The sequence below is a fragment of the Danio aesculapii genome, chromosome 5 (assembly GCF_903798145.1).
Source record: "Danio aesculapii chromosome 5, fDanAes4.1, whole genome shotgun sequence".
Classification (NCBI taxonomy): domain Eukaryota; kingdom Metazoa; phylum Chordata; class Actinopteri; order Cypriniformes; family Danionidae; genus Danio; species Danio aesculapii.
The window spans coordinates 26,941,928-26,967,673 of record NC_079439.1 but is presented as its reverse complement, the minus strand read 5'-3'; the positions used below and the strand labels follow the sequence as shown (position 1 = coordinate 26,967,673).

The window sequence follows — 25,746 nt, the reverse complement described above, 5'->3', positions numbered from 1 at the left end:
TGTCCTTTGGTTTAACAATAAATTAATATTATTGTTATTTTTTTTTACAAAAATATAATAATTATTATTAAATAAGCTGATATACTGTCAGGCTAATAATTAAAGATCACAGCACAGCCCCAAAATACACATTAATTGTGATTTAAAATCTTTATATACCGCAATTATTCAAACTAATATGTTTTATTCATTTTATAGGAAAGGATGTCTAAAAATCTAAATTATAGTAACATTTTGTATGATCACTAAATGTTTACATTAAATCACGTTGTATTATATATTAGAATAAAAACAGGTTAGAATAAGTTGTATTCCTTTATTTATTTATTTATTTATTTTCGTTTTTACATATTTAGATCACTCTCTCCATGCCAGATAAGTAAGATCTAGCCCTGGAGACCAGATCCTGTCAGAAAATGTCTGTTTCTCTGGGTATCCAGACAACAAGCCAGCAGATACCCAAGCCTGTTAACCAGTATAACGGAATTAACAATCTCTTATCAATATAGGAGTTGACTGAGAAAGCCAGAAAGGAGCAGAGAAAGTACTGATGATAATGAAAGAGCAAAGTTTATTTAATAATCTATAAATATAGCAAGTGTTATTATACCACAAGTAACAGCAATGGAAAGTTACTGCTTCACAACATTGTCCAGGGCCAATACAGAACTTTAAATGGAGACATTCCCTTATCACATATTCTTGAAAACAAGTGTTGCTTGAATCCAATCTTGTCATAAGTTTATAACAATATGAAGAAAAGGAAATAATAATAATAATCAACTCATTAACTAATAATCACTAAAATGATATAATGATAGTTATATAAATGACTAATGACCTTATGATTAAATAAAATAATTAAATAAAGAATAAATTAAGTAAAAATAAAACCCAACACAAATAAATGGTTGTTTTCCTAAAACAAAACAGGCTTGCAACAAGTTTTCTACAAGGATTCTCAAATCCTTAGTTAGATTCTTCAACATGAACACATCTATTATAAATGGATGATGGCACACTATTTCACCCACACTTTGATATTTTGCTTTGATAAACATTATTTGAAACATTAAGACATACACTTTGCTTGCATTTAATGTATTCATTTTTATATGTAAAATCAGTTTTGTAAAATTCATTTCATGCAGACATCAGAATGGGACATTTCGTCTTTAATCCTTGCATTTAGCTATCATGAGAGACACTTTGATTATTGTAATCTTTGATCTGCCCTGTATCCTGGCGTTTTGTTTCCTGGCTTTCGCAGCTCGGCTTTAGACCTTGACTACCATTTACTGTAGTCAAGGAGTCATTTGATTCCTCCTGTAGGAGCAAAGCACCTGTTAACAGAGACCCACTGACAGTCAGGTGTGCCATCAGCACTAGATGCTCCGCAAGTCTCAATAGCATAACTTATACTGGCAAGATGCCTCGCAGAAAAAGTGATATTGAGATAACCATGGACGATGGTAAGTATATTTATATTTTCTAAGAGATTCATTCTATTTGGTATGTTGAATAATTTTTAGTGAGTGTGCACAGCTACTTTCAGACTCTTACATGTGAATGTGTTTTTGTTAAATTATTTTGCTGCTTGTTGAAAGTACTTACTTAAAATGAGCTGAATCAACGCAATTCTTGAGTTTTTGGGGTAGACTTAAGTGTTTTTTACAAATTTAAGTCGATTGAACATAAAACCATTAAGTTAATTTTATCAGTGTAAGTTGGGACAACGTGATGGACGTGTGTTGAACCCAGCATTTTTTTACAGTGATTTGCAACTGTTCAGATAGTGTTTATATTCTGATATAGTGCAATTAAGGATTTTAGTGCTGATTATTATTCGTTATTACAGTGCTCAGCATGATTAAGTACATCGCATTTTGAAAATTAATATTTGTATCCATTTCTCAGTGAATATAGACAATGTATTTTGGTGCATTTAAACAAAACAGATTTATTAAACAGATATATTTATTAAAATCATGTTAGTCACCAAACATATTTGGAAATTGAAAGATAATACAACTAAATATTACAAAAAAATTACAGCCTACAAAATGTCAACAATTTTTTTAAATTTTTTTGCTTCTTGTGATTTTTCCTCTTTTTTAACTGTTAAAATATTTTTCTATAACATAGAAATTTGGGTGTGCTAGTTTTTGGATTGTTATCGAAAGTTAGTTTGTTAGATAAGCTCCAGATTTGGCTTCAGTACTAATTAATCTAATGTATACGCACAAATATAATATTGTATAGCTTCTTATTAAAATATGAATTTAAAAGATTTGTGAGGGGTGTACTTATATATGCTGAGCACTGAATGTGCTTCAGTTTTTGTGATTGAATATTTGAATAATTATTCCTTTTTAGAAAGTCAGTATAATATAATATAATATAATATAATATAATATAATATAATATAATATAATATAATATAATATAATATACGATAAATGCTTTAATGATTCATATCAGTATGCATTAATGTAATATATTTTGTCATAAACTCCACTTAGTTGACAGGAATTTAGAGTTACTGTCTTACTGAGTAATTTCACAAATTAAAAAAATGCATAACCTGATTATTAACATCATGTTTGTATGTGTGTTTTACAGTTGGGATGGAAATGGATGCAGAAGTTGATAGTGGAAGTGATGGTAAGATTTGAAGACGGTTGAAATTATAATCTTTATTCGTTATTTTATTGTAAAAATATTAATGAAATATCATTTTATTAATATTATTTATGCTAGTGTTACTTTTTAAAATAACTTATTTACCTAATTTACAATATAATATGTGATTATAAATTTTAATCTATATAATAATGTGATTGGGCGACGTGGTTGTGCAGTGGGTAGGGCAGTCGCCTCACAGCAAGTCAGTTGGCATTTCTGTGTGGAGTTTGCATGTTCTGCTTGTGTTCGCGTGGGTTTCCTCCGGGTGCTCTGGTTTCCCCCACAAGCCCTTATAAATGAGCTATAGGTGAATTAGGTAAGCTAACTTGTCCGTAGTTTATAGTGTGTGTGTGAATGAGTGTATGGGTGTTTCCCAGTGATGGGTTGCAACTGGAAGGGCATCCGCTGCGTAAAACATATGCTGGATAAGTTGCCGGTTCATTCTGCTGTGGTGACCCCTGATTAATAAAGGAACTAAGCCGAAAAGAACATGAATAAATGAATAATAATGTGATTAAAGATTTTTTTATTGTTATTATTATGATATTAATTTTATATTCTTTAAATATTTCTTGAATTACAGTCAGTTTATCTTCCTATCCATTTCTTTGCAGTGGACTCAAAAAGAAGAGCAAAAGGCAGGAATAAACCGAAGCCTGCAGCGCGAGGAAGGAAAGCCAAACCAGCAGACAGTGTGGAGGAGAGCGAAGAAGAGGAGGATGAATCTCCGCGCAAGAGGAGAGGCCGGAGGAAGAAGCAAGAAGATGAGGACGAGAGTGAGGAAGAACAGAAAGGAAGAAGAAAGAAAGCTGTCAATTCCAGGAAGAGAACAGCCAAGAAAGAAGAGTCAGAGGAGGAGAGCGAAGAGGAAAAAGGAAATAAAAGAAGAGGAGGGAGAAAAGGAGCAACTAAGAAGGACAAAGAGGAGGAGAATAACAAGGAGAAGAAAGGGAATAGCAAAGCCGGAGGAAAAGGAAGTAATGATAAACAGGATGATAAGGATAAAGATAAGAAAAAGAACAAAGGCAAAAACAGCAGGTGCAGTATTCTCTAGTCTCCCTCTTCATGTCACACACACACACACAGAGTGCCGTTCAACAACCTCATTACCTCAGAATTTTAATTAAAACAGCCATATACATCTATTGCCATAAAATAATTTTAAATGTTTGTTCATATTACATAATAAACTTGAATATTAGCAAAAGGCAGCTACGAAACTAAGGCTTATAAGCACATGTGTCAATAATGTCTCTAAGTGATTGTACGTTATTTAGGGGTGTAGCAGTGTAACATCTAAAATTGATAATTGCAGGTATTTTGATTTGGTACACTTTAAAGTTGCAAACAACTACAGTATTGTTTTAAACGCAAAAAATTATTAATAAATAATATTGATTTGATGCTCATTGATGGCATACAGGTGTCTTACAGTAGCAGAGCGCAAGTAAACAAGATCATTTATTCTTTTTTACTACTCATTATAGCATGACATAAACATGATTCGTGTTTATTTCATACTGTAATTAGTAGTATAGAGGAATTAGTGAACGTGAATGAGTGTCTTATAAATCCAACCTGAAGTCTTAAGGAAACGTAACTATTTTTACATTTTGTCAGTTTAGTGGCTAATTCTAGTTCAGTTGTATGAAAATGTTAGATTTTAAAAAGGAGGCGTGGCACCCAACCCCACCCCTAAGCCCAATCATCATTGGGAGATTATCAAATTGTACTAAATTGTACCAATGATATTGTACGAATTCATACAAATTATCCACTAAAACAAAAAAGTTACGAATAGCCGTGAGATCGTGTTGTACAAATCATGCAATTGTACATTCAATATTTCAGCTGCAGAACGATATCAATAAAATAGTTTATAAACATTATGCGTTATATTTACACTTGGCAAGTTATTCGGTGTCCTCAGGTTGCTATAGTGTTTAACTTGCTTTTTAAGAGTTCCCACTTAGATATGCTTAGCTTTTATAGCACGTTTGGCATGCTGTCCCGGGAGAGAACCCTGAGCTCGGAGATATTTGAGCCCAAGGCTCCTGCCCGGTCAATTAAGCATATCTGGAGATCCAAGATAGATCTCGAGAACTCCCCCTTGGAAAAGGGAGGAAAAGGAGGAGATGGGGTGGGAGGGGGGTATTCTTCCAAAATGAAGATAGAGCAGTAGGGAGAAAACGATCCATTTATTGTAAACTAGGATCACTCTGATTGGATTATTACTGATTACAGATGAGCAGCCAGTCATGCTCAATCATATCACATGCTCCTCTCGAAATTAGTTTATGAAATTCACTTAGGGAAAAGGATTTCTGAAATATTTAATTATGTTAGCCAATATATTAATTATATATAACCATAATGATGTATAATTATGTTACACAATATGTTTTCCTAAATATGTCATGAAAACAAGTTATGAAACCTTAAATGATTACTTTTCAACAATGAATTGGAGTAGAAAGAAAATTTAAATGTTAATATATTGCAGTTTACAAATACTGCATGTATTACTGCGCTGAAAATATATCAACATACTTAACTAAGACTGGAAATATATTGCGTACTACGTACCAAAACACCATTTCTGTGTATACTGCTAGACCCCTGACATAATTCATTTTGAAGATTAGTCATTCAGTAAATGTATCAGATACAGTACATTTGACTGACTTACTAAATAATTAAATCTTTAAACACAGTATTATAGATCACAGCCAGCCATTTGTTTCAGCATTCAATGAAATTCTGTACTATTCAGTCATCAGCACTTCATTTTTGGACACTTTTTTTTTTTCAACGCTTTTGATCAAACTTTTGCCTTCCAACTGATGATCTGGAAGTGCTTTTCATGCCCATCCTGTTCACTTGACCTCATTTCATTCACCAAACCAGCAATCATTTCATTATGGATTGTACTGTATAACTGGACTTTAAGGACTGACTGGTTACTCTGGGGGTCTGGGCTTTGTTCTGCAGCAGTTCATCATCGGACAACAATTCAGATGACGAGTCTATGTCTGAAGGAGAGATGGCCCGACTAAAAGAGGAGGTGGAAGAAAAGAAAAAGCTGATAGCAACACTTAGGAACAAACCCTGGCGCATGAAGAGGAGACTCAAGTGCTTGAAGTAAATAGGATTTTCTTACTTGCTGTTTGTGCTGTGAACCTGCTGGCTTTTGAGTCTGTTAGAATTACCTCACCTGAAGTCCATTTATTTAGCTTGGGTTTCATGTTTGTTTGTGTGCGTCATTAAAACTTATAAGTTGCTGTGCTTCTGTTTTGTTTCATCTCTTAAAAAACTCTTATTGATTATGTTTATTATGCTGCATTTCCCTTACACTTGAAATTTCATTGAATTTATGCCCAATTTCATGTCAGTTTCACAAACAATCACAATTATCACTAAAACGTTTTTACTGTCTCATGAGGTGTTTTATAGTCAAGCAAAAAAAGCAATATTTTGCAAAACTAAAAATCTTTTATTGCATTTACAAGGTAGATAAATATAAGTCACATGTTCATTTCTCAAAAGAGGCCTTACATGCCAAAAACAGTTTATCTCTTCACACAGAATTCCTTATTCTTCTGTGAAATCATGGGCTGCATCCGAAATCGCATACTTCCATACTATATAGTACGCTAAAAATAGTATGCGAGCTGAGTAGTATGTCCGAATTCATAGTATTTGAAAAAAAAGTATGTGAGAAGTGCACCGATGACCTACTACTTTCAATGAGCAAGAATGTAGCAACCGGGGGAGACGGGAGGGATATGTCACCCTCACTTTTAGAGACAGACCATTTAGAAACAGGTGATTAATAATTATATGAATGTAAACTTTTGGATTTTATACAGCTCTCCCTCACTTTTAAAATGTCCACTACGCCCCTGCCAACGAGATTCTGAAGTGTGCATCCGATGGGCGTTACGCTATCCAATGATGCCATGCGAGAGAATTCATGAATGGGAATGAAGCGATGCAACTATGGGTAGGTCATTTTATAATGACAAATGGTGGATTTAGTACATCCAAGTTTCATTCATACTACTCACATTTATGTTGTATAGAACATCCATTTTTAATGGTCATGTAGTAAATTCAAATTCAAACGTAGTACATACTTGAATAGTAGGGGATTTTGGATGCAGTCATGCTCTATAACCCAAACATGCCCAAATTCTGTGTTTTGTATAGTTTCCAATCAGACAATCCTGGACAAGCTAATTAAGCTCTTACTAGATTTGCTAGAAACGTCCTGGAAGGTTTATTGAGGCAAGTTGGAGGACTCTGCAGGACACTGGCTCTCTGGGACTGACTTTGGGCTCCCCCTGCTCTATAAGCTCCCAGATACACCTCATATTTGGCTGCTCCCAAGTATAGTTGCCTAAAAAACACCTCATATGATTTTAAAACTGTGTAATTGTATGCAATTTCACATTGCACAATATGTATTGCATTATATGCAGCTAATGTATCACATTTATGTACAATCACTATTGTACATACAATGTACACACTATTGTACATTAACCCCCGTGATTGTGAAGCGCTTTGGGTGTATGGCCATACACGATAAATGCGCTATATAACTACATACACATTACATTACATTACTATGTACAATCAAATATAATTTTTTAATAAATACTAAAAACACATACTAAAAAACTGGACAACAGGGCAATATCATCCACTATCAAGTTTTGGGCTCAACATTTTTGAAAGTCCACACTACAGCAGAGAAGCTGTGTATTCAGATTCATCCATTTTTGACAGCATTTGGAAAAAGCTAATTTTTTTGTAACATCAGTGTTTAGGGAAGCCCAAAAGAGAGAAAATGTGCATTCAAACAAAAATGTGTGTAAACCCCTAATCAAAACTAATCAAAATCACACACGAAAAGCATCACTGTAAAAAAATTTTGGGTTCCACAAAATTGTTTGTTGGGACAACATGAAGGAACTAAGTTAACTTATTAGTTCTACAAGTTTAAGTGGATTGAACATAAGACAATTTAAGTTGTCCCTCCCCAAAACCTCAGTAATTGTGTTATTTCTTCTCAATTTAAATAAGTAATTTGAACAAACAGCCAACATCTTTTTTTGAGTGATGTTTGAAGCATGTGTGTAGTGCGGAGTGGCTCTTCAGCACTTCAGCTCTTCAGCACAGCTCAGTGGTTAGCACTATTAGTCTCACAGCAAGAATGCCGCTAGTTTAAGACCTGACTGGGCCAGTTGGCATTTTGTGTGGAGTTTGCATGTTCTCCCTGTGTTCACATGGATTTCCTCTGTTTGCTATGGTTTCCCGCACAGTCCAAAAGCATGCAGTTTACAGTTGAAGTCAGAATTATTAGCCCCCCTGTTTATTTTTGTCCCCAATTTCTGTTTAACGGAGAGATTTTTTTAAACACATTTCTAAACATAATAGTTTTAATAACATCTCTAATAACTGATTTATTTTATCTTTGCCATAATGACAGTAAATAATATTTGACTAGATAGTTTTCAAGACACTTCTATACAGATAAAGTGACATTTTAAGGCTTAACTAGGTAAATTAGGTTAACTAGGCAGGTTAGGGTAATTGGGCAAGTCATTGGATAATGATGGTTTGTTCTGTAGACTATCGAAAAAAATTAGCTTAAAGGGGCTAATAATGTTGACCTTAAAATGGTTTTTAAAAAATTGAAATCTGAATTATTAGAATTTTATTCTAGCTGAAATAAAACAAATAAGACTTTCTCCAGAAGAAAAAATATTATCTGACATACTGTGAATATTTCCTTGCTCTCTTAAACATCATTTGGGAAATATTTAAAAGAGAAAACAAATTTCAAAGGGGGTTTAATAAAAAATTCTGATTTCAACTATAGGTGAATTTAATAAACTAAATTTACCATAATGTTCGAGTGCATGAATGAATGCAAGAGTGTATGGGTGTTTCCCAGTACTTGGAAGGACATCCAATGTGTAAAACATGCCAGAATAGTTGGCGGTTCATTCCACTGTAGCGACCTCTGATAAACAAGGGACAAAGATGAAGAAAAATAAATAAATGAATGAATAAATTCTAGTAAAATTCCAATCACTCATCACAGCTTCTCTCCTATTAAATAATCAACATATAAATGTGTAAACACAAAATTGCTAATAATTGACATAAAGAAATTCAGCCATATTATTCATGGTTTTCAAATATTGTTTTAGAAAGCATGCCTTTATGTCATTTTTGAAAAGCTTTAAAAAAGCTTCGGCATTATAGAACGCACTCGATTGTACAAGAGATAAACCACTTGACATTGATACAGAGACTTAACCCCTGCATACATTACCTAGTGGCCTCGATCTGAACCTTTACCTCAGATTGCCCACAAAGGCAGCACTCACTTGGCAAAGCTTCTAGATGGCTGTGAGATGTGTTACGGTTTTATGAGCTTGACGCTGTTTTATGCATGCTGTTTCCTGAGGGGTGTCTCTGTGTACGTGTTTTGGTAGAATTCCCTTTCAGAGATCTTATGTACAACATGTCGTAAGGACATACAATATGGAAACACTACACATAGGTTTTTTTTCTTTCAGGTTATTTACCTAACTGGTCCACATTAGTAGCTGAGACACACTCTAGTACTTTTAGCGCACGATCAGGTACACTAAAATGATTTTTCATGTACTAATAGATAATTATTATATACTATTATTATATACTAACTAATAAACATTGTAAACACAAACGTGTTCCTTTTGAAAAGGAACCACCCCAGTGACAGATTTTGAACATTAATTTTTGAAAGTGTTGTACGTTAGGTGGGCGACATCATGGCTCAGTGGTTAGCACTGTCACCTTACAGAAAGAAGGTCACCGGTTCCAGTCCCTGCTAGTTCAGTTGGCATTTTTGAGTTTGCATGCTCTTCCCATGTTAGCGTGGGTTTCCTCCTGGTGCTGAATGGAATAAGCTAAATTGGCTATAGTGTACAGCAGTGTTTCCCAACCCTGTTCCTAAAGGCACACCAACAGTACACATTTTTAATGTCTCCCTAATCAAACACACCTGAATCACCTAATTAGAACATAAGAAGAGACTTTAAAACCTGAAGTTAATTAGTCAGGTAAGGGAGACATCCAAAATATGTACTGTTGGTGTGCCTCCGGGAAAAGGGTTGGGAAACACTGGTGTACAGTATGTGTGTAAATGAGTATGCATGGATGTTTCCCAGTACTGGGTTGCAGCTGGAAGGGCATTCGCTGTGTAAAACATATGCTGGATAAGTTGGCGGTTCATTCTGCTGTGGTGACACCTGATGTATAAAGAGACTAAGCTGAAGGAAAATGAATAAATAAATGAATGTAAAACTTAAACTTGTTTACATTAAACTGTTTTCTTTTAAATTATCTGCAATTATTCTTATTATTATTAATATTATTGATACAACCTTTTTTAAGGTGTTTTTGTTTAAAAGGTATAACAAAGAAGACTAAAATTTGATAAATAATATTGAATTAGAACTAATAAAAAAAGCTAAACCTGGAGAACACTCTTCAATCCTCAGTCCCAGAGTGAAGAGTCAGCACAAGGTTTAGAAAAATTAAACAATAGAATTCATTTAATAGAAATATAGAAACTTTAACAGAAACTAGATGTCAAACTGAGTGAGTATAGCCTAAAACAACAAACAGAAAGCAGCTAAGTTTAGAGGCTTAGCTTACCTAATGCAAAAATCAAAGATCAAAATAAACATAAACTTCCCTGAGCTTACTCTCTCAACCAAATTAAATACACAAAATAATAAATAGTAATGGAAATGAAGGCACAATAATGTTAATTTGGTATTAAGGATTAATCCAACTACCACAAACACTAGTGAACAATATCACAACACAACCATAAGTGAACAATATCACAAAACCAACTGTTACAGAGAGAGAGAGGGGTAAGCAAGGTGGAGCACAACACAATATGCAAGGCCTACACATAAAATTATGTTTTGGCTGGAACACCCACACCATTAAGAACACAATCCAGAGTTCAATAAAGTTACTGTCCCACCTTTCCTCCACTTAAGCAGTGTCAGTCACAGATGACCCCTTTGATATGCTGGTTTGGGAGTTTAAAACCTTCAAGGCCCAATGTAACAAACACGGGTTTGAGGAGGACATGTTGGACAGGAAAGTTAGTGGATTGTGGTCTGTGTAAACAATACTTGGCTGAGCACTACTACCAAGGTAGACTTCAAAGTACTGTATAACCCACAGTAAAGCTATTTATTTATATTTTTAATTCTTATTATTAAGTTCAGTATAATAACACTGGTGTCTATATTGTTTACACATTAAAGTATTAAAGTGCTCATCGAAATTTTTAATCTTTTAACACAGTTTTAAAAAGTATTTTAATACCATTTCAGCAGATTTCAATGCAAATCAGAATCTAAGGCAACACTGATTGAAGCACACTAACTTTCATTATAAAATGGGGGCAAAAATCATAATAATCATAATTTTCATAATATTTTCTCTTGCATTCAATCAAATATGAAAGATAGGGTTATTAATGACACAAAGGTCAATAAATATTGGCAGAATTTTTAAGTTTACATAAACTACCCCTTTTCAAAAACATCCATTTGGATTATATTTCTAGTTAGTGAATTAATACTTCCTGCGTCCTTCCCATCTGCACTATTCACATTCATTATGCATTGATGAGTTAATTAATTGGCTGTGAGCTCAGGTTACAGGTTACAATGAGTGACGGCTGTGAGTGAAACATGATATTTGTCCCGGTGTTGTTTCTTGTGCTTAAGGCGAAATGCTGAATGATCACGCTGCGTAATGGAAGCTGCGCACATTGGTAACTCAGTGGAACGGTACGTCACTTGTTTAGCAAATGTGCGATGATGTCACACTTAAACACACGTGACAGGGAGAAATACTTGTGCCATGCTGAAATACGGGTCACACTTTTTATGATGGTCCATTTGTTGAATTTAAGTTACATTGCAACTAATTCTCATTAGATTATAAGTAGACTGTTAGGTTGGGGTTAGGGTTAGTGTAAGTTGACATGTACTTGCAAAGTTTCTTATAGTCATTTAAATGTTTATTGAAGGAGCAGTATCAACAGATATTAAGCAGTCTACTAATACTCAAATGGACCATCAAAATAAAGTGTTACCGAAATATGAAATCATTTAAAGTCACTCCGCTAACACAAATGTCTATGTATCTCCATTGTAAAGAGAAGCACAGGAGTTTGTGGAGAAGTTTGAAGGAGCTTTGGGCAAAGGAAAGGGGAGGAGGCTGTATGCATTTAAAGTCATGATGACCAAGGTACAGCACTATTTTTACTATTTAAGTTTCTTCCTAAAGGCAATAACTGAACATTTGTGTTGTCTTTGCTTTTCAGAAATTAATCAAATTCAATAGAGACTTTGAAAACTTCAAGACAGCTTGCATTCCCTGGGAGAGTCGGATAAAAGAAGTGGAAAGTCTGTTCATCTCTGTTATTTCTCCCTGATGTTTCTGTATTTTATATTCATTTCTCATCAATGTCATCTGTTTCTTGTAGGTCATTTTGGATCATCTGTTGCCTCCTACTTTATTTTCTTGCGGTGGATGTATGGACTAAACCTCGTTCTCTTCGGCTTCATGTTTGGACTTGTGGTTATTCCAGAGGTGAGATGTGATACTGTTATTAATGTTTTGTTTATGGAGAATGGGAGTGTTTGTCAAAGTGTGTGCAGTATTTGTAATGACCGCAGTATTGATGGAGATGCTCAGGTTTTAAAATGTTCATTCAAAAGCTATGTTAACACTCTCTGTGTTGTTTTCTTTATAGTTATTAATGGGCATCCCTTACGGCTCTATTCCCAGAAAAACAGTCCCCAGAGAGGAGCAGAGTTCGGCCATGGACTTCTCTGTGCTATTTGAGTTTGGAGTAAGGGTTTTATACTAGCAGATTCTTTGTATAATAACTTGTAAGTTTCTCCTCATTATGCAGTGCTCAGCATAACTGAATACAGACCAGGGGCAGACTTAATGATTTGGGGGCTCTAAGCAATTTCATATGGGACTCTTGTATTTTTAAAAAACAAACCGCATTTTAAAGAGTATATATATATATATATATATATATATATATATATATATATATATATATATATATATATATATATATATATATTTTTTTTTTTTTATTATATGTTTTAATATTTAAAGCAACCTTTATCTTCCTAATGTAAAATTAAAAGCAATAAATTCACAAATAAAAAAAAAAAACAAGTTCACAAAGTACAGCAGGGGTGTCTAAAATCAGTCCTGGAGGGCCGGTGTCCTGCAGATTTCAGCTCAAGCTTGTTTCAACACACCTGCGCAGATGTTTCTAGAAAGCCTAGTAAGAGCTTGATTAGCTAGCCCAGGTGTGTCTGATTGGGGCTGGAACTAAATCCACTGGCCCTCCATGACAGAGTTTGGGCACTTGATGTACAGTTAATTAGCCATTTTTGTTATTAGATTTTTTTAGTAATAATAATTTAACAAAACACTTTAAATCCCAATCCATCAAACTAATCTTTTCACCATTTTACAAATGCATTGAGTAAATGCTGTTTGTGAATGGGCGGCCGTTTCACTTGGAAATGTTTTGTGAACAGGCCCTCGATCTCTAAACCAGCTCTCAAAGCTCATCATATGACAGCGGTTTCTGTCAGACAGCAGGATCGTGGAGGAAGCTGCATTTCGTTGTTTGTCATATTTCTACTTTTTCCCCAAATGTTCTCAAAATTCTCACTGTTGCACACTCTACCTGATTCTACTCTGATCGCTGGCTGACTGTTGTCAGTAAAATTTCTGTGATTGTGACCAACAGTAAGAACATAATAAATGGTCCATTTAAATTATTACATTTAAAACAGAGGAGAAGCAGATCGGTACCAGGGAAATACCTCACACTCGTGGTGCTAAAACATTTGCCGTTGATATGCAGAGGAATGATCTGCTCTTAATGCTGCAGGTGAGAGACAGCTGTGTGGCACTATGCCGCCTTCAAGTGCTCTGTGGCAGGGTTGAGATCAACGACATCACCTGCAGCTTGTTGCGAAGAGTAATGTTAGGACGGCACAGACAAATGAAAGTCTTTAAAAATCTCAATTAACACCTAACAACATTTGCCAATCGCTTTTTTGAAAATGTAGCTAGGGGAATCTGAAAATTCAAGTTGGCAACACTAAGTTGGCTGGCAGTGGACATGGCAACGTTCCATTTTTCATGGGGATCCCCAGTTTTGAAAATAAATACCAATGTTAAAATCTTAATGGTTATAGACAGATTTTACAACATATGATAGAAATTGTATAAAAGAGCTATATTATTAATATAGGCTTCTTGGCATTGGTAGGGGCCTCTAATTCCCCAGGGGCTGCTTACCTCGCTTATTGATTAAGTCCACCCCTGACTACACCCCATTTTGAATTTTTTTTATTTGTATCCATTTCTCAGTGAATATGGCAATGTATTTAGTTGCATTTAAACAAAACAGATTTAATAAACAGATTTATTTATTAAAAATATATATTTTAGTCACCAAACATTTAGAAATTGAAAGATAATACAATTAAATTCAAGCAAAATATTGCTAAATTAAATTAAATCCTACAAAATTTCAACTAAATCTTTCACATTTTTTGCTTCTCTTGATTTTTTTTGTCTTATTTAAATTTGTATTTAATATTTTTCTATAACATATAATTTTTGGCTGTACTAGTTTTAAAACTGTAATCGTAAGTTATTTTGTTAGATGAGCTCCAGATTTGGCTTAGTACTAAACTAATCTAATGTACTAATCTAGTACTGACTAATCAAATGTATATGCACAAATATAATATTGTATAGCTTCCTATTAAAAAGATGAATTAAAAAGATAGATTTGTAAGGGTATACCTATATATTCTGAGCACTGTATCTTTGATATTTTTACAGGGTTATTGCAAGTACTCCATTCTGTTTTATGGTTTCTACAACAACCAACGAACTATTGGATTCCTGCAGTTCCGGTTACCTCTGTCATACCTTCTGGTTGGTGTTGGGATATTTGGCTATAGTCTAATGGTGGTTATCAGAACGTGAGTCTTCTGACCACATCTAGAGCTTTATGTAACAAGGAGTTTGCTTTAATTACTGACAGTGCAGAGTTTACTTGCTGATCATCTGCATATTTTAGAATGGCCAGAAACGCCAATGAAGGAGGAGATGGAGGAGATGAAGGGAACTTCACCTTTTGCTGGAAACTGTTCACTAGCTGGGATTACCTGATAGGAAACCCAGAGACAGCTGACAACAAGTTTGCCTCCACCACCACAAGCTTTAAGGTTAATAGTGATGAAGAAAGGCAATGTGGAGCTAAATTGATCAAATCAAACTTTTAACTGAGTTTTATTTCCTTAGGAATCGATAGTGGATGAGCAGGAAAATCTAAAGGATGAGAACATTCACCTGCGCCGCTTTCTCCGTCTCTTAGCTAATGTTCTCATCCTGTGCTGCTTGGCTGGCAGTGGATACCTCATCTACGCTGTTGTTAAAAGATCACAAGACTTTGCGAAAAGGGACAGAAATGAATTGACATGGCTTCAAAAAAATGAGGTACCCCCTTGTTTTTCACTTTTCATTTATGTTTTAACGTAATGGCATGACTTGTGAAAATCTGTTTCCCCTTTCTTCGGTCAGGTTGAAATTGTAATGTCGCTGCTGGGCTTGGTATGTCCGCCTTTGTTTGAGGCTATAGCTGAGCTTGAAGACTATCACCCTCGAATCGCATTAAAGTGGCAGCTGGGCAGAATCTTTGCCCTCTTTCTGGGCAACCTGTACACTTTTCTGTTTGCCCTTTTTGATGAAGTCAATGGAAAGGTATGATATATTTTCCAGTAACCATTTTGTTCTGCTCTACATTAGCAAAGTGTATGTGGAAAGGCAAATTTATTTATTTATTTAGCAGGGACAATGCTCATTAATCAACAGTAAAACTGTAAATAAGCCAGAGTTAGCCACAAGGGCTACTTTTCATTTGTTGCCCCCTGCTAGATTTTCAAAGGCAACCCATTATCATTATCACATAGAATAACAGTAAAGTTACATACAACAAAATTATAAAACATGTAATCAGAATTTCATAAAAAGTTATAGAAAAGAATTACACATGATTGCAAACTTGATTTGCATTTAGCCATTTTAACTTTAACTTGTATTTAAATGTTGAATACTTTGTAATACCCCTTAAATCAATAAGAAGTGTGTTCCAGAAATGACTGACAAGACTGAGAAGACTGACCGTGCAAAAGTTGTACATCTAAATTGCACAGCACAGTCTCCTCTAGTAATAGATCATGTTGCTAGGCCATTGTTATTCTTTTGTGTCACAATCTCACATAATGGAGGTGGATCATATCCATTTAAAAATTAAAAAAATCAAACAAGCATCAGCCAAATATTTCATATTATCAGAGCTCAATAAATAATGTTTTTGTATTGTTTTGTATCATGTGCAAATGATCATATGCATTTGTTTATATGGAAAAACATATCTTTTTCACCAAAAAGGTTCAAACTGATTCTAATTGGTTTTACAATGTGGTCACATGTTGATTGGTCAGTTTGTATATCTCAGTATTTTGGTCACATGGTCAAGAAAAAGAAAAATATGTGGTAAACTTTGCTCGGGCCTCTTTTCTTGCTCTGCTCCTCTCCAGCTCTGCATCTTCTCTGACTCTACTGCTATCTAGGGCCTACTCTCTTCGTCTCTCTCTCTCCCTCCCTCTGTCTCTCTCTCTCAGGTAACTTTATTTTACATTTCCAATTAATGCATGGTCCAATTAATATCATATGTTTTTATTATTTCATGTTTTATCATTTTATACAGTTAATTTGTAACTAATTCAGTTGTCAGCATAGCAAATTATTGTCATTTAAATAATTTCATTTTCAAGTATTTGTGAATTACTTTTGATTAAACATCAACACTTAACTGTTCCGCATTGCAATACAATAAAATCACATAATAGCAATGCTCTCCCACATTTTTAGCTATTATAATTTTCCTGATTTTTGTTTTTTGGTATAAGCTTGCAGAAGGATGGTTTGACTACTAATGTACAGTTTTTCACCATCATGCTAATAACTTTTTAGTCATTCGGCAAAACTACAGTTCGAACTGCTGTAGTTTAAAACCCCATCTGTGTAAAATTTTGCAAAAAAAATAAGGTCCATGCGTGTTGTCAAATATGAGGAAGCTTTTAATGTGTGACCAACTCGATCCTGTTACAAAGTCTGTATGGAGAAATCTTTAACCCTCAATTGAAACTCTCACTTTGTTGAAATCTCAGAATTTTGCTCTTGAAAATTCAGTGAGCAACAGTTAATGTTATGCCTTTTCTTTTATTAAATACAGATCCCGTTTCTGCTACATATGAAATACAATCAGGCTTTGGTAAATCATAATTATGACATAACTCTGTATAATCACCTAACCTTTTATATCTCTGATATTGTGTGTTCACAGCTGGAAAACGAGAAGCAGATCAAAAATCAAACCGTCTGGGCTCTTAAAGAATACTATGCCAATTACACCTTACAGTACAACGTCACAGAAAACATTCCCCCTCCAAACATCGCTCCTGCTGATGTCATTAGGGGGCCTTGCTGGGAAACAGAAGTAGGCATTGTAGGTACCAGAGGGAGCAGCGTTGTCATTAACAAGCTATCATATTTTTTTGGGCCATGCCATAATTGCCATCATTTTGAGATGACAACATGTGATCATTTAAAGAATCTGAGTTAACATGAACTAACAATGAACAGCTGTATGTTTGATTAAAAAGATTTACAAGATTAACAAATACTGTTGCAACTGTATTGTCTCTTATACATTAGCCTCTTTCACACATGCAGACCTTTCCAGAAAATTACCAGCAATTTTCCGAAATAGGATCATGTGTGAACAGGCCCTTTTTGAAAATACCGTTCCAGCAATTTTCCGGAAAGAGAAGTTGTAACATTACTGGTAATTTGCCGGAATGCTGCTTTGTGTGAACACAGAAGGAAAATTGCCGGAAAGAGCGCGTTCATGTTTAGAAATTTTTTGGATGTTTACTGGTATCACTATGTGAAAGAGGCTATTGTTATGTAGGGGATAAAATACATCCAGGTGGTTGTTATCACAGAATAAAGCCCAACAGGCTTGATAGGTTATCTGTGCGTTCACTCCGAAAGCAGCAAGAGTGTCGTAGTAGCCGGAAGTCATTCATTTTCAATAGGAGCTTGTGGCGATAGGCGGCGAGGAGCAGCGCGGCGGGTCTTCACCTGTGGGTATCAAGGAGAGTTGAAATCAAATCAGCTTTATGGTAATGAGCTATGACATGATTCGGCGGCAAGCAATCCGAATGTAGAAGTCCACTGCTTGAGAGGATTCCAGAGAACACAGCCCTGTGAACTTTAGTTCCGACCACAGTTGTTCCCAAGGGTTTGATTATTGCAGTCACCAGATTTCCAATTATTTACAAAGTTTTCCTACAGGGACATACATTAAAAAAAGTTACTGCCGAGTTACTGATGTGCATTAACATTATATATTTTTTTTCTTTAAAAAGCGGTAATCTCATGCAACAGTACAAAACAGTATCTCTGCCTCAGAATATTTTAGACATATGGACACATATTGGATAAGTGGAGCAAAGCCACACCACACGCAACAACTTGATCTTCCATTGTTATATGAATTTTATAAAAAGTGTGCAACATTTTCACACTAGAAAGCGTGTTTTTATGCAGGAATGTAACTCATTTGCTGATATACTGCAATGACCCCTTTAAATTCAAGATCAGTGTAGTGAATTTTGACGCTCTCGCTGTAAAGGCAGACAGCGTTGTCGCTAGGGCCGGCCAGAGCGAACTGTGATGTTCTCGCTGCCCTCGGTGTAAGTGCACAGTAATGAGCTTTATTCTGCGAAACAACAATGGTACAAGTTGTACATTATCCCATTTTTTACATGCCACAAAAGATAAAAATTAGACACATAATCTAACATTTTTTTTGAGCTGTAATAGTTTATTATTTCTTCAATTAAAGACTAAGTTGACAAAAACAAAAATGCTCCTGATTGGAGCATACACTGACCTTTGTATTATTTAGTCACATGATGGTGCCAAAAAGTCTAAAAGAGTGGTGTGACACAAGCATATACTGTATATGGACCTGCACTTATTCACTGATGGCCAAACTGATTGGAAGAGTTATTAGTTTCAGCAGTTGTTGTCTTCAGACAATAGCATACTTTGGAATGTCACAACTGACCAATTAAGTATTCCAATGAGCCTTGTAATAATGATAGTTAATGCATTAACTAATGTTAACTAATTAACCTACAACCATGAAGGATTTCACAACTAAAAGACTCCTGCAACCTGAAGAAAGACATTTTTAGAATTTAACTAAAAGGCTTGATAAAAATATAGAAACTGTAATCCAATCAACAAAAACAAAGTAATAAAGTTTGTTCATATTCTTTTGGGTTAATTTAGAGAAATTCATGTATCAAATATAACATATGTACTTTCTCGTCTCCTCACAGGAGTTTGTGAAGCTCACTGTATCTGACATCCAGGTGACATATCTGACCATCCTGATAGGTGACTTTCTACGAGCCTTGATTGTTAGATTCCTCAACTATTGCTGGTGTTGGGATCTGGAAGCTGGATTTGTAAGTTAATCCCCACATCCTGTAGTAATTCAGGTTACTCGCGTTACACAGTGTAAACAAACTCCACAAAACATAATGACCTAACTCGAGAGCACATTTTAGTTGACTCTTTAGCCTTTTTTTTACAATGTTAAGATGATCACATCAAGAATAGGACAGATGGTAGGAACCTGACTGCTTGTGGTTGTTTTATTACCTTATATTTTCATCAGCAGTTATTTTTTGTGCTCAGAAATGACTGATTCATATGACTTTGCCCTGCCACCCTAATTTTCCTGTCACTCGATATAGGTAACATACTACTCACTCGTCCGAGGTCAACTGAACACCATGAGAAGGTGGCAGGATAGGTGATAGGGCTGCTTTACAACCAGAGTCACAGAGAGACACACTACACCATTCAGGGCACTTAATTACAGTGAGAGAGGTATCGTTCACTGACATCTCTTTCTGGGCTGTTTTGTTCACAGATATTTATGCATATGCATGCATGTGTTTGTGTTTATGTTGCTGCAGCCATCTTATGCAGAGTTTGACATCAGCGGTAACGTACTTGGGCTCATCTTCAACCAGGGAATGATCTGGTAAGATCAGGGGCATATTAGACAAAGATTATTAATTACGCCAGACAAAAGAAAAACAATGTGACAGGTAGACTATTGAAGATGACTTTTGAATGACCTAAATGATGTGTTGTGCTTTGATGATAAGAGTAGTTTTTTTCTACAGCACTTTATGCAATGAAAATAGTCAAAGCAGCTTTACAAAAAAACAAACAAAAAAGGCTAACTTGGTCATGTGAAACATATTAGCCAATCTCATAGAGGCTTTTAGTCTCATTTGCGCATTGGCATAGAGGCCATGTTAGCATTAGCCATTATGCTTTTTAGGCTGAAAGTTTCAGGTTTGCCTTCAATAGGCATTGATAAGACTTTACAAAATAATATACGCACACCGGCCACTCTGTTAGGTACACCTTTACACCTTAATAGTACCGGGTTAGACCCCCTTTTGCTTTCAGAACTGCCTTAATCCTTTGTGGCAAAGATTCAACAAGATACTGGAAATATTCCTCTTTTGAGATTTTGGTCCTTATTGACATGATGGCATCACACAGTTGCTGCAGATTTGTCGGGTGCACATTCATGATGCTTATCTCCCGTTCCACCACATCCCAAAGGTGCTCTGTTGGATTGGGATCTGGTGACCGTGAAGGCTATTTGAGTACAGTGAACTCATTGTCATGTTTGAGAAAACAGTCTGAGATGATTCGTGCTTTATAACATGGCGGGTTATTCTGCTGAAAATAGCCATCAGAAGATGAGTACACAGTGGTCATAAAGGGATTGACATAGTCAGCAACAATACTCAGGTAGGCTGTGGTGTTGACACAATGCTCAATTGGTACTAATGGGCCCAAAGTGTGCTACGAAAATATCCCCCACACCATTACACCACCAACACCAGCCTGAAACATTGATACAAGGCAGGATAAATCCATGCTTTCATGTTGTTGATGCCAAATTCTGCCACTACCATTATAATATCGCAGCAGAAATCGAGACTCATCAAACCAGGCAACATTTTTTCAATCGTCTATTGTCCAATTTTCATGAGCCTGTGCATATTGTAGCCTCAGTTTCCTGTTCTTAGCTGACAGGAGTGGCACCAGGTGTGGTCTTCTGCTGTAGCCCATCTGCCTCAAGGTTGGACATGTTGTGCATTCAGAAATGCTCTTCTGCAGTCTTTAGTTGATTGGTTAATTGAGTTACTTTTGCCTTTCTATCAGCTGGAACCAGTCTGGCCATTCTCCTCTGACCTCCTTCTGTGCGCCCACAGAACTGCCGCTCACTGGATATTTTCTCTTATTCAGACCCTTCTCTGTAAACCCTAGAGATGGTTGTGTATGAAAATCCCAGTAGATCAGCAGTTTCTGAAATACTCAGACCAGTCCATCTGGAACCAACAACCATACCACGTTCAGTGTCACTTAAATCACATTTCTTCCCCATTTTGAAGCTCGGTTTGTCTTGACCATGTGTAAATGCCTAAATGCATTGAGATGCTGCCATGTTATCGGCTAATTAGAAATTTGCGTTAAAAAAATTGTTGTACCTAATAAAGTGGCCAGAGAGTGTAAGTTAAGATGTTGTTAAGAATTTTGTAATATGAATTTGTAAAAAACTTTTAATACAATAGTGTCATATCTTAGGTTAAGATTTGATAAGTTTTTGCAGTACATCCTCTGGAGCTTAAAAACAGCATCTATGTGATGGACTCTGGGGATAATTTCACATGTGTGTGTTTCAGGATGGGTGCCTTTTATGCCCCTGGGCTGGTGGGCATAAATGTGCTGCGTCTGCTGAGCTCTATGTATTACCAGTGCTGGGCAGTAATGGCCTGTAACGTTCCCCATGAGAGAGTGTTCAAGGCCTCACGCTCGAATAACTTCTACATGGGATTACTGCTGCTTGTCCTCTTCCTCAGTCTCATGCCTGTGATCTACTCCATTATGACCCTACCACCGTCTTTTGACTGTGGGCCCTTCAGGTAAATCTTGAAGTTATAAAGTGCTTTTGAAAAACAACAAGTATTCACGAAAGATCTGTACAAGCTTACACAATTTAAAACAAAAGACAAATAAAACAGACTTAAAACCCAAAGAGTAGAAATGACATTAAAGACTAGATTTAAAAATAAAAATGGTTTTGGATTGCCTGATATGGTCTAGTTTTTTTGTCAAAATTGAAATAAAAAGGTCAAAGGTATGACATGCTATGTCATGTTTTCATTTGAAATCTGTGTTTCTCCGCAGTGGCAAAGATAAGATGTATGATGTCATCACGGAGACAATAGACAAGGATTTGCCACCGTTTATGGCCGACATCTTCAGTTATGCATCCAACCCAGGCCTCATCATTTCTGTAGTCTTGCTCATGGTGTGAGTAAATACCTAATGTAAAAGTATACATAAAGTCTACTTGGAAATCAACATTTACAATGTTTATTTTGCTAGCTCACATTGTTATTCTTAAGGTCAATAATTAACTGTGCAAGTAAATCCACTGAAAAAAGTTGTTTTGGTAATCTTCAAAGTCTGATCAATTGCTTCTGCCTTTGGAGTGGCGGTCCTTTTGTTGAAGTCAACTTAAGGACTTCTGCATTAACTGTATATCAATATTCTAAACCACGCCCTTCTTACTGTTAGTTTGCTAGTTAGGGGTGGTTCTTTTTTTTTCACAAAACGTGGACCTTTTTGCAGTTACTTGCCTCATTTTCTATTTAATTGTGAGGTTCAAATGCTGCATTTTAGTGACATTTTGAGCAATATTTTTTGCTTGACGGCCGGTCATCATAACCACACTTTTTGATGTTCTAAAAAATTTCTTAATGATTTAGAATATATAAATATGAATATAATACTTATTTTTAAAATACAAATTTATTACATCATATATCATTAGAAAAAAAATAGGAATCTGTTAAAGTTTTAAATTAAAAACTGTAGACTATTGTCATTTATAAGGCTAATTACATTCAACCTTCTTCAGTCAGAATTTGGGAAGCCGAATTTGTAATGGCATAACTTCAGAACATGAAGTCACTGTGTGCTAAATTTGATGTCCCAAATTCTGTGCTGGAAGCCAACACAGGATTCTGTTTGGTCTCAAAGGTTATTTTCACAATTTATTATGGAATAGCAGTCAAAATAGGACAAATAAGCTTATGATTCAAATTCTGGACCTTTGTCAGTGCGGGGTGGGTCTTCCGAACCACCCGAACCCTCCCTGGCTAGAGGCCCGATGAGGAAATGATGCACAAAAGAAAGCCCCACCCCCTACTTAATATTCTGTTTCAGTTGGAAGTAGATTAACATATTGAAAAAAGTCTCAGGAACTTCTCTTTCATGTAGACTTTAATGATGAATGATTACCTGTTACTTGATTTTAATACAATTTTATTAAATTAAATTTCTCTCATTTTTGCCTTGTTTCTCTGTTTTGCAGCTTGGCTATTTATTACCTGAATGCTGTCTCCAAAGCCTATCAAAATTCCAACTTGGAGCTAAAACGCAAAATGCAAATGGTTTGTCAACCACTTTTTTCCCCAAATAAATGTTGTTTGAAATCATCAGTGTGAGTCATTGTTTACTTGTATTATGCTCTAATATTTAGCAAAGAGATGAGGAGAAGAACAGGAGAAACAACAAGGACAGCACCAATCAGGTGATGAAGGACCTGGAGGATCTTCTGCCCAACAAGTCCTTGATTCCCCCTCCATCTGCTGAAGAGACTGGTCAGTGGGCTACAAAGCTTGTTTGGCAACTCATGACTAGGGCCAGGCAGAATCTGTGGGCTTCTTTTGGTATCTCTGGACTATTTAGTAAATGAATTCTATTTCTGTGGAATGGTTTTGAGAGTATAGAAGTTGAAAAAAATCCCACATAAAATAACAATAATAAAGATATCCTTGCCTTTAATTTTCACAATGTGAATCCCAATAGAAATACTTGTTTGATAAACAAAGCTACAGTAGTTCTGTCATAATACATACACTAAACGTTCGCATATTATTCATTAAAATTCAGAAAGTAAGAACATAAGACACACTAACATAAATAAATAAATAAATAGATAAAATAATGATTAAAAAATAGCTTAATTTGAGGCGCAGATTCCTGCTGTGTTTCCCTTTCTTGTGTAGATATTCATGTAATTTTAACACATGGTGTTTCTGACATTTTTATTACAGAGAAACCAGCTGAACAGCCTAGCAAGTCATCAAAGGTAACAGGCAAACCAGGCGCTGCAGCATCCGGGAAGGGGGTTCATGTTCAGAAAGATGTGTCTTTGGCTGCTGCTAATCCCAGGGCACCAGTAACCCGAGCGCCCGGTCCCAGACAACCTGGCCCTTTGCCAGGCAATCCTCGTGGACCTCCACCAGGTCAAGGCATGGGAAGAGGGAGAGGGGGACCACCACCACGAAGATAGTGCTTGTAGGATATACAGATGGTAAAATATGCTTCTCACAGCCTTTCATAGTACTGCCATTTGCTGCATCTGTAAATGCATTCGCAGCTTTTGGATGCTAAAGCGGTTGTTTAAACACAGGCTTAGTTGCAAGTTATCAGGCGAATGTATACAATGTGCAAGTAATAGATAACTTTGCCTTTGAAGTGAGCTAGACCTGAGGGTTGCAGTTGTGTAATGTGTGTAAAGAAAAAAAAATCTCACATTCACAGAAGCAAATGTAATAACTTGCTATTGTAAAATGTGTCCACAGAAATCATTAAAGGACACAAGTGCAGTTTATCAGAGTAATCCAAAGTGAACAAACACAGTGTCTTGTTGTGACACATAAACATGGATATGATACAAACTCCATAACATAACAAATGTTACAAAACAAAAGCTACATAACAAAGTTAGATAAAACTAATAAAGGAGACATGAAGGCTTTAACTAAAAATGCATTCACATTATCTCACAGTTACTGTAATTGTACCACATGACCACCTTACCACCTGACTGTCATCAGTCTTTTTCAGCTTAATCAGTTATTTTTTTAGGAAAGTGATGCATACGAAAGTGATGCATAAAGTACAGTAAATAATAAATAAAATAAAACAATATATAAATATAATGACATAGAAGTAAATAAATGATAAAATAATCTCTTCTCCCTTCCTTATGCATAACATTTTGGTTTTAATCAAGACTTGATCCCAATGAGATCAACAAGATCTGTGACTCAGTTCATTGTGAACACCTGAAATAACTGAGTATATAAGCAGCAAGAGTTAAGGAATCATTACACTGATGAAGTCGAAAGGGTTGTCTTCTTTTTATTGCTGTTTTTCGTTTAATGAATTATTGAGTGCAGACCTTCTTTGGTACTTGGTAAGTCATTTGAAGAAATTTGGTCACAGCAACAAACTTATCTGGAATAGCGCGGTGACTTACATTTGAAGGATATTAATGCATTTGTTTTAACTTTATTTGTTCATCTGACCTTTTTTGTTAGTAATAACTGAAAAAAACTTTTATTTTTGAAAAATAATGTAAAGCTCTTTTACACCAAAAGTGAAATGTGCGAAAAACGAAAAACAAAGCAAAACCGTAAAACCTCACGCCAAAGGAAATGCTAATTCATGTCTGTGTAGGTATTGTACAGTTCAAACAATCCTATCTGAATTGCATGAAGAATAGAGAGCATGAAAAAAGATCAACGCTCTTCAGCAGTGCGTAGCCCCCAGCAGGCACAGGACGTCAACATGACATCAGATGGTGTCATTGCATTTTGT

At 35.6% G+C, this 25,746-nt stretch overlaps 1 protein-coding gene across 1 annotated transcript; it reads left to right on the top strand.

Annotated features, from left to right (window-relative positions):
* The first annotated feature begins 1,336 nt into the window (after positions 1 to 1,336).
* Positions 1,337 to 24,628, top strand: tmc2b (transmembrane channel-like 2b). The gene is made up of 20 exons (XM_056456910.1): positions 1,337 to 1,472; positions 2,623 to 2,664; positions 3,300 to 3,723; positions 5,677 to 5,826; positions 11,937 to 12,027; positions 12,104 to 12,185; positions 12,266 to 12,372; positions 12,536 to 12,634; positions 14,674 to 14,816; positions 14,915 to 15,062; positions 15,139 to 15,333; positions 15,418 to 15,597; positions 17,246 to 17,407; positions 19,314 to 19,442; positions 19,959 to 20,026; positions 21,753 to 21,992; positions 22,258 to 22,383; positions 23,450 to 23,528; positions 23,618 to 23,738; positions 24,195 to 24,628. The coding sequence occupies exons 1-20, from the start codon at positions 1,430 to 1,432 to the stop codon at positions 24,431 to 24,433; spliced, it is 2,868 nt and encodes a 955-aa protein (XP_056312885.1). The 5' UTR covers positions 1,337 to 1,429; the 3' UTR covers positions 24,434 to 24,628.
* The last annotated feature ends 1,118 nt before the right edge of the window (positions 24,629 to 25,746 follow it).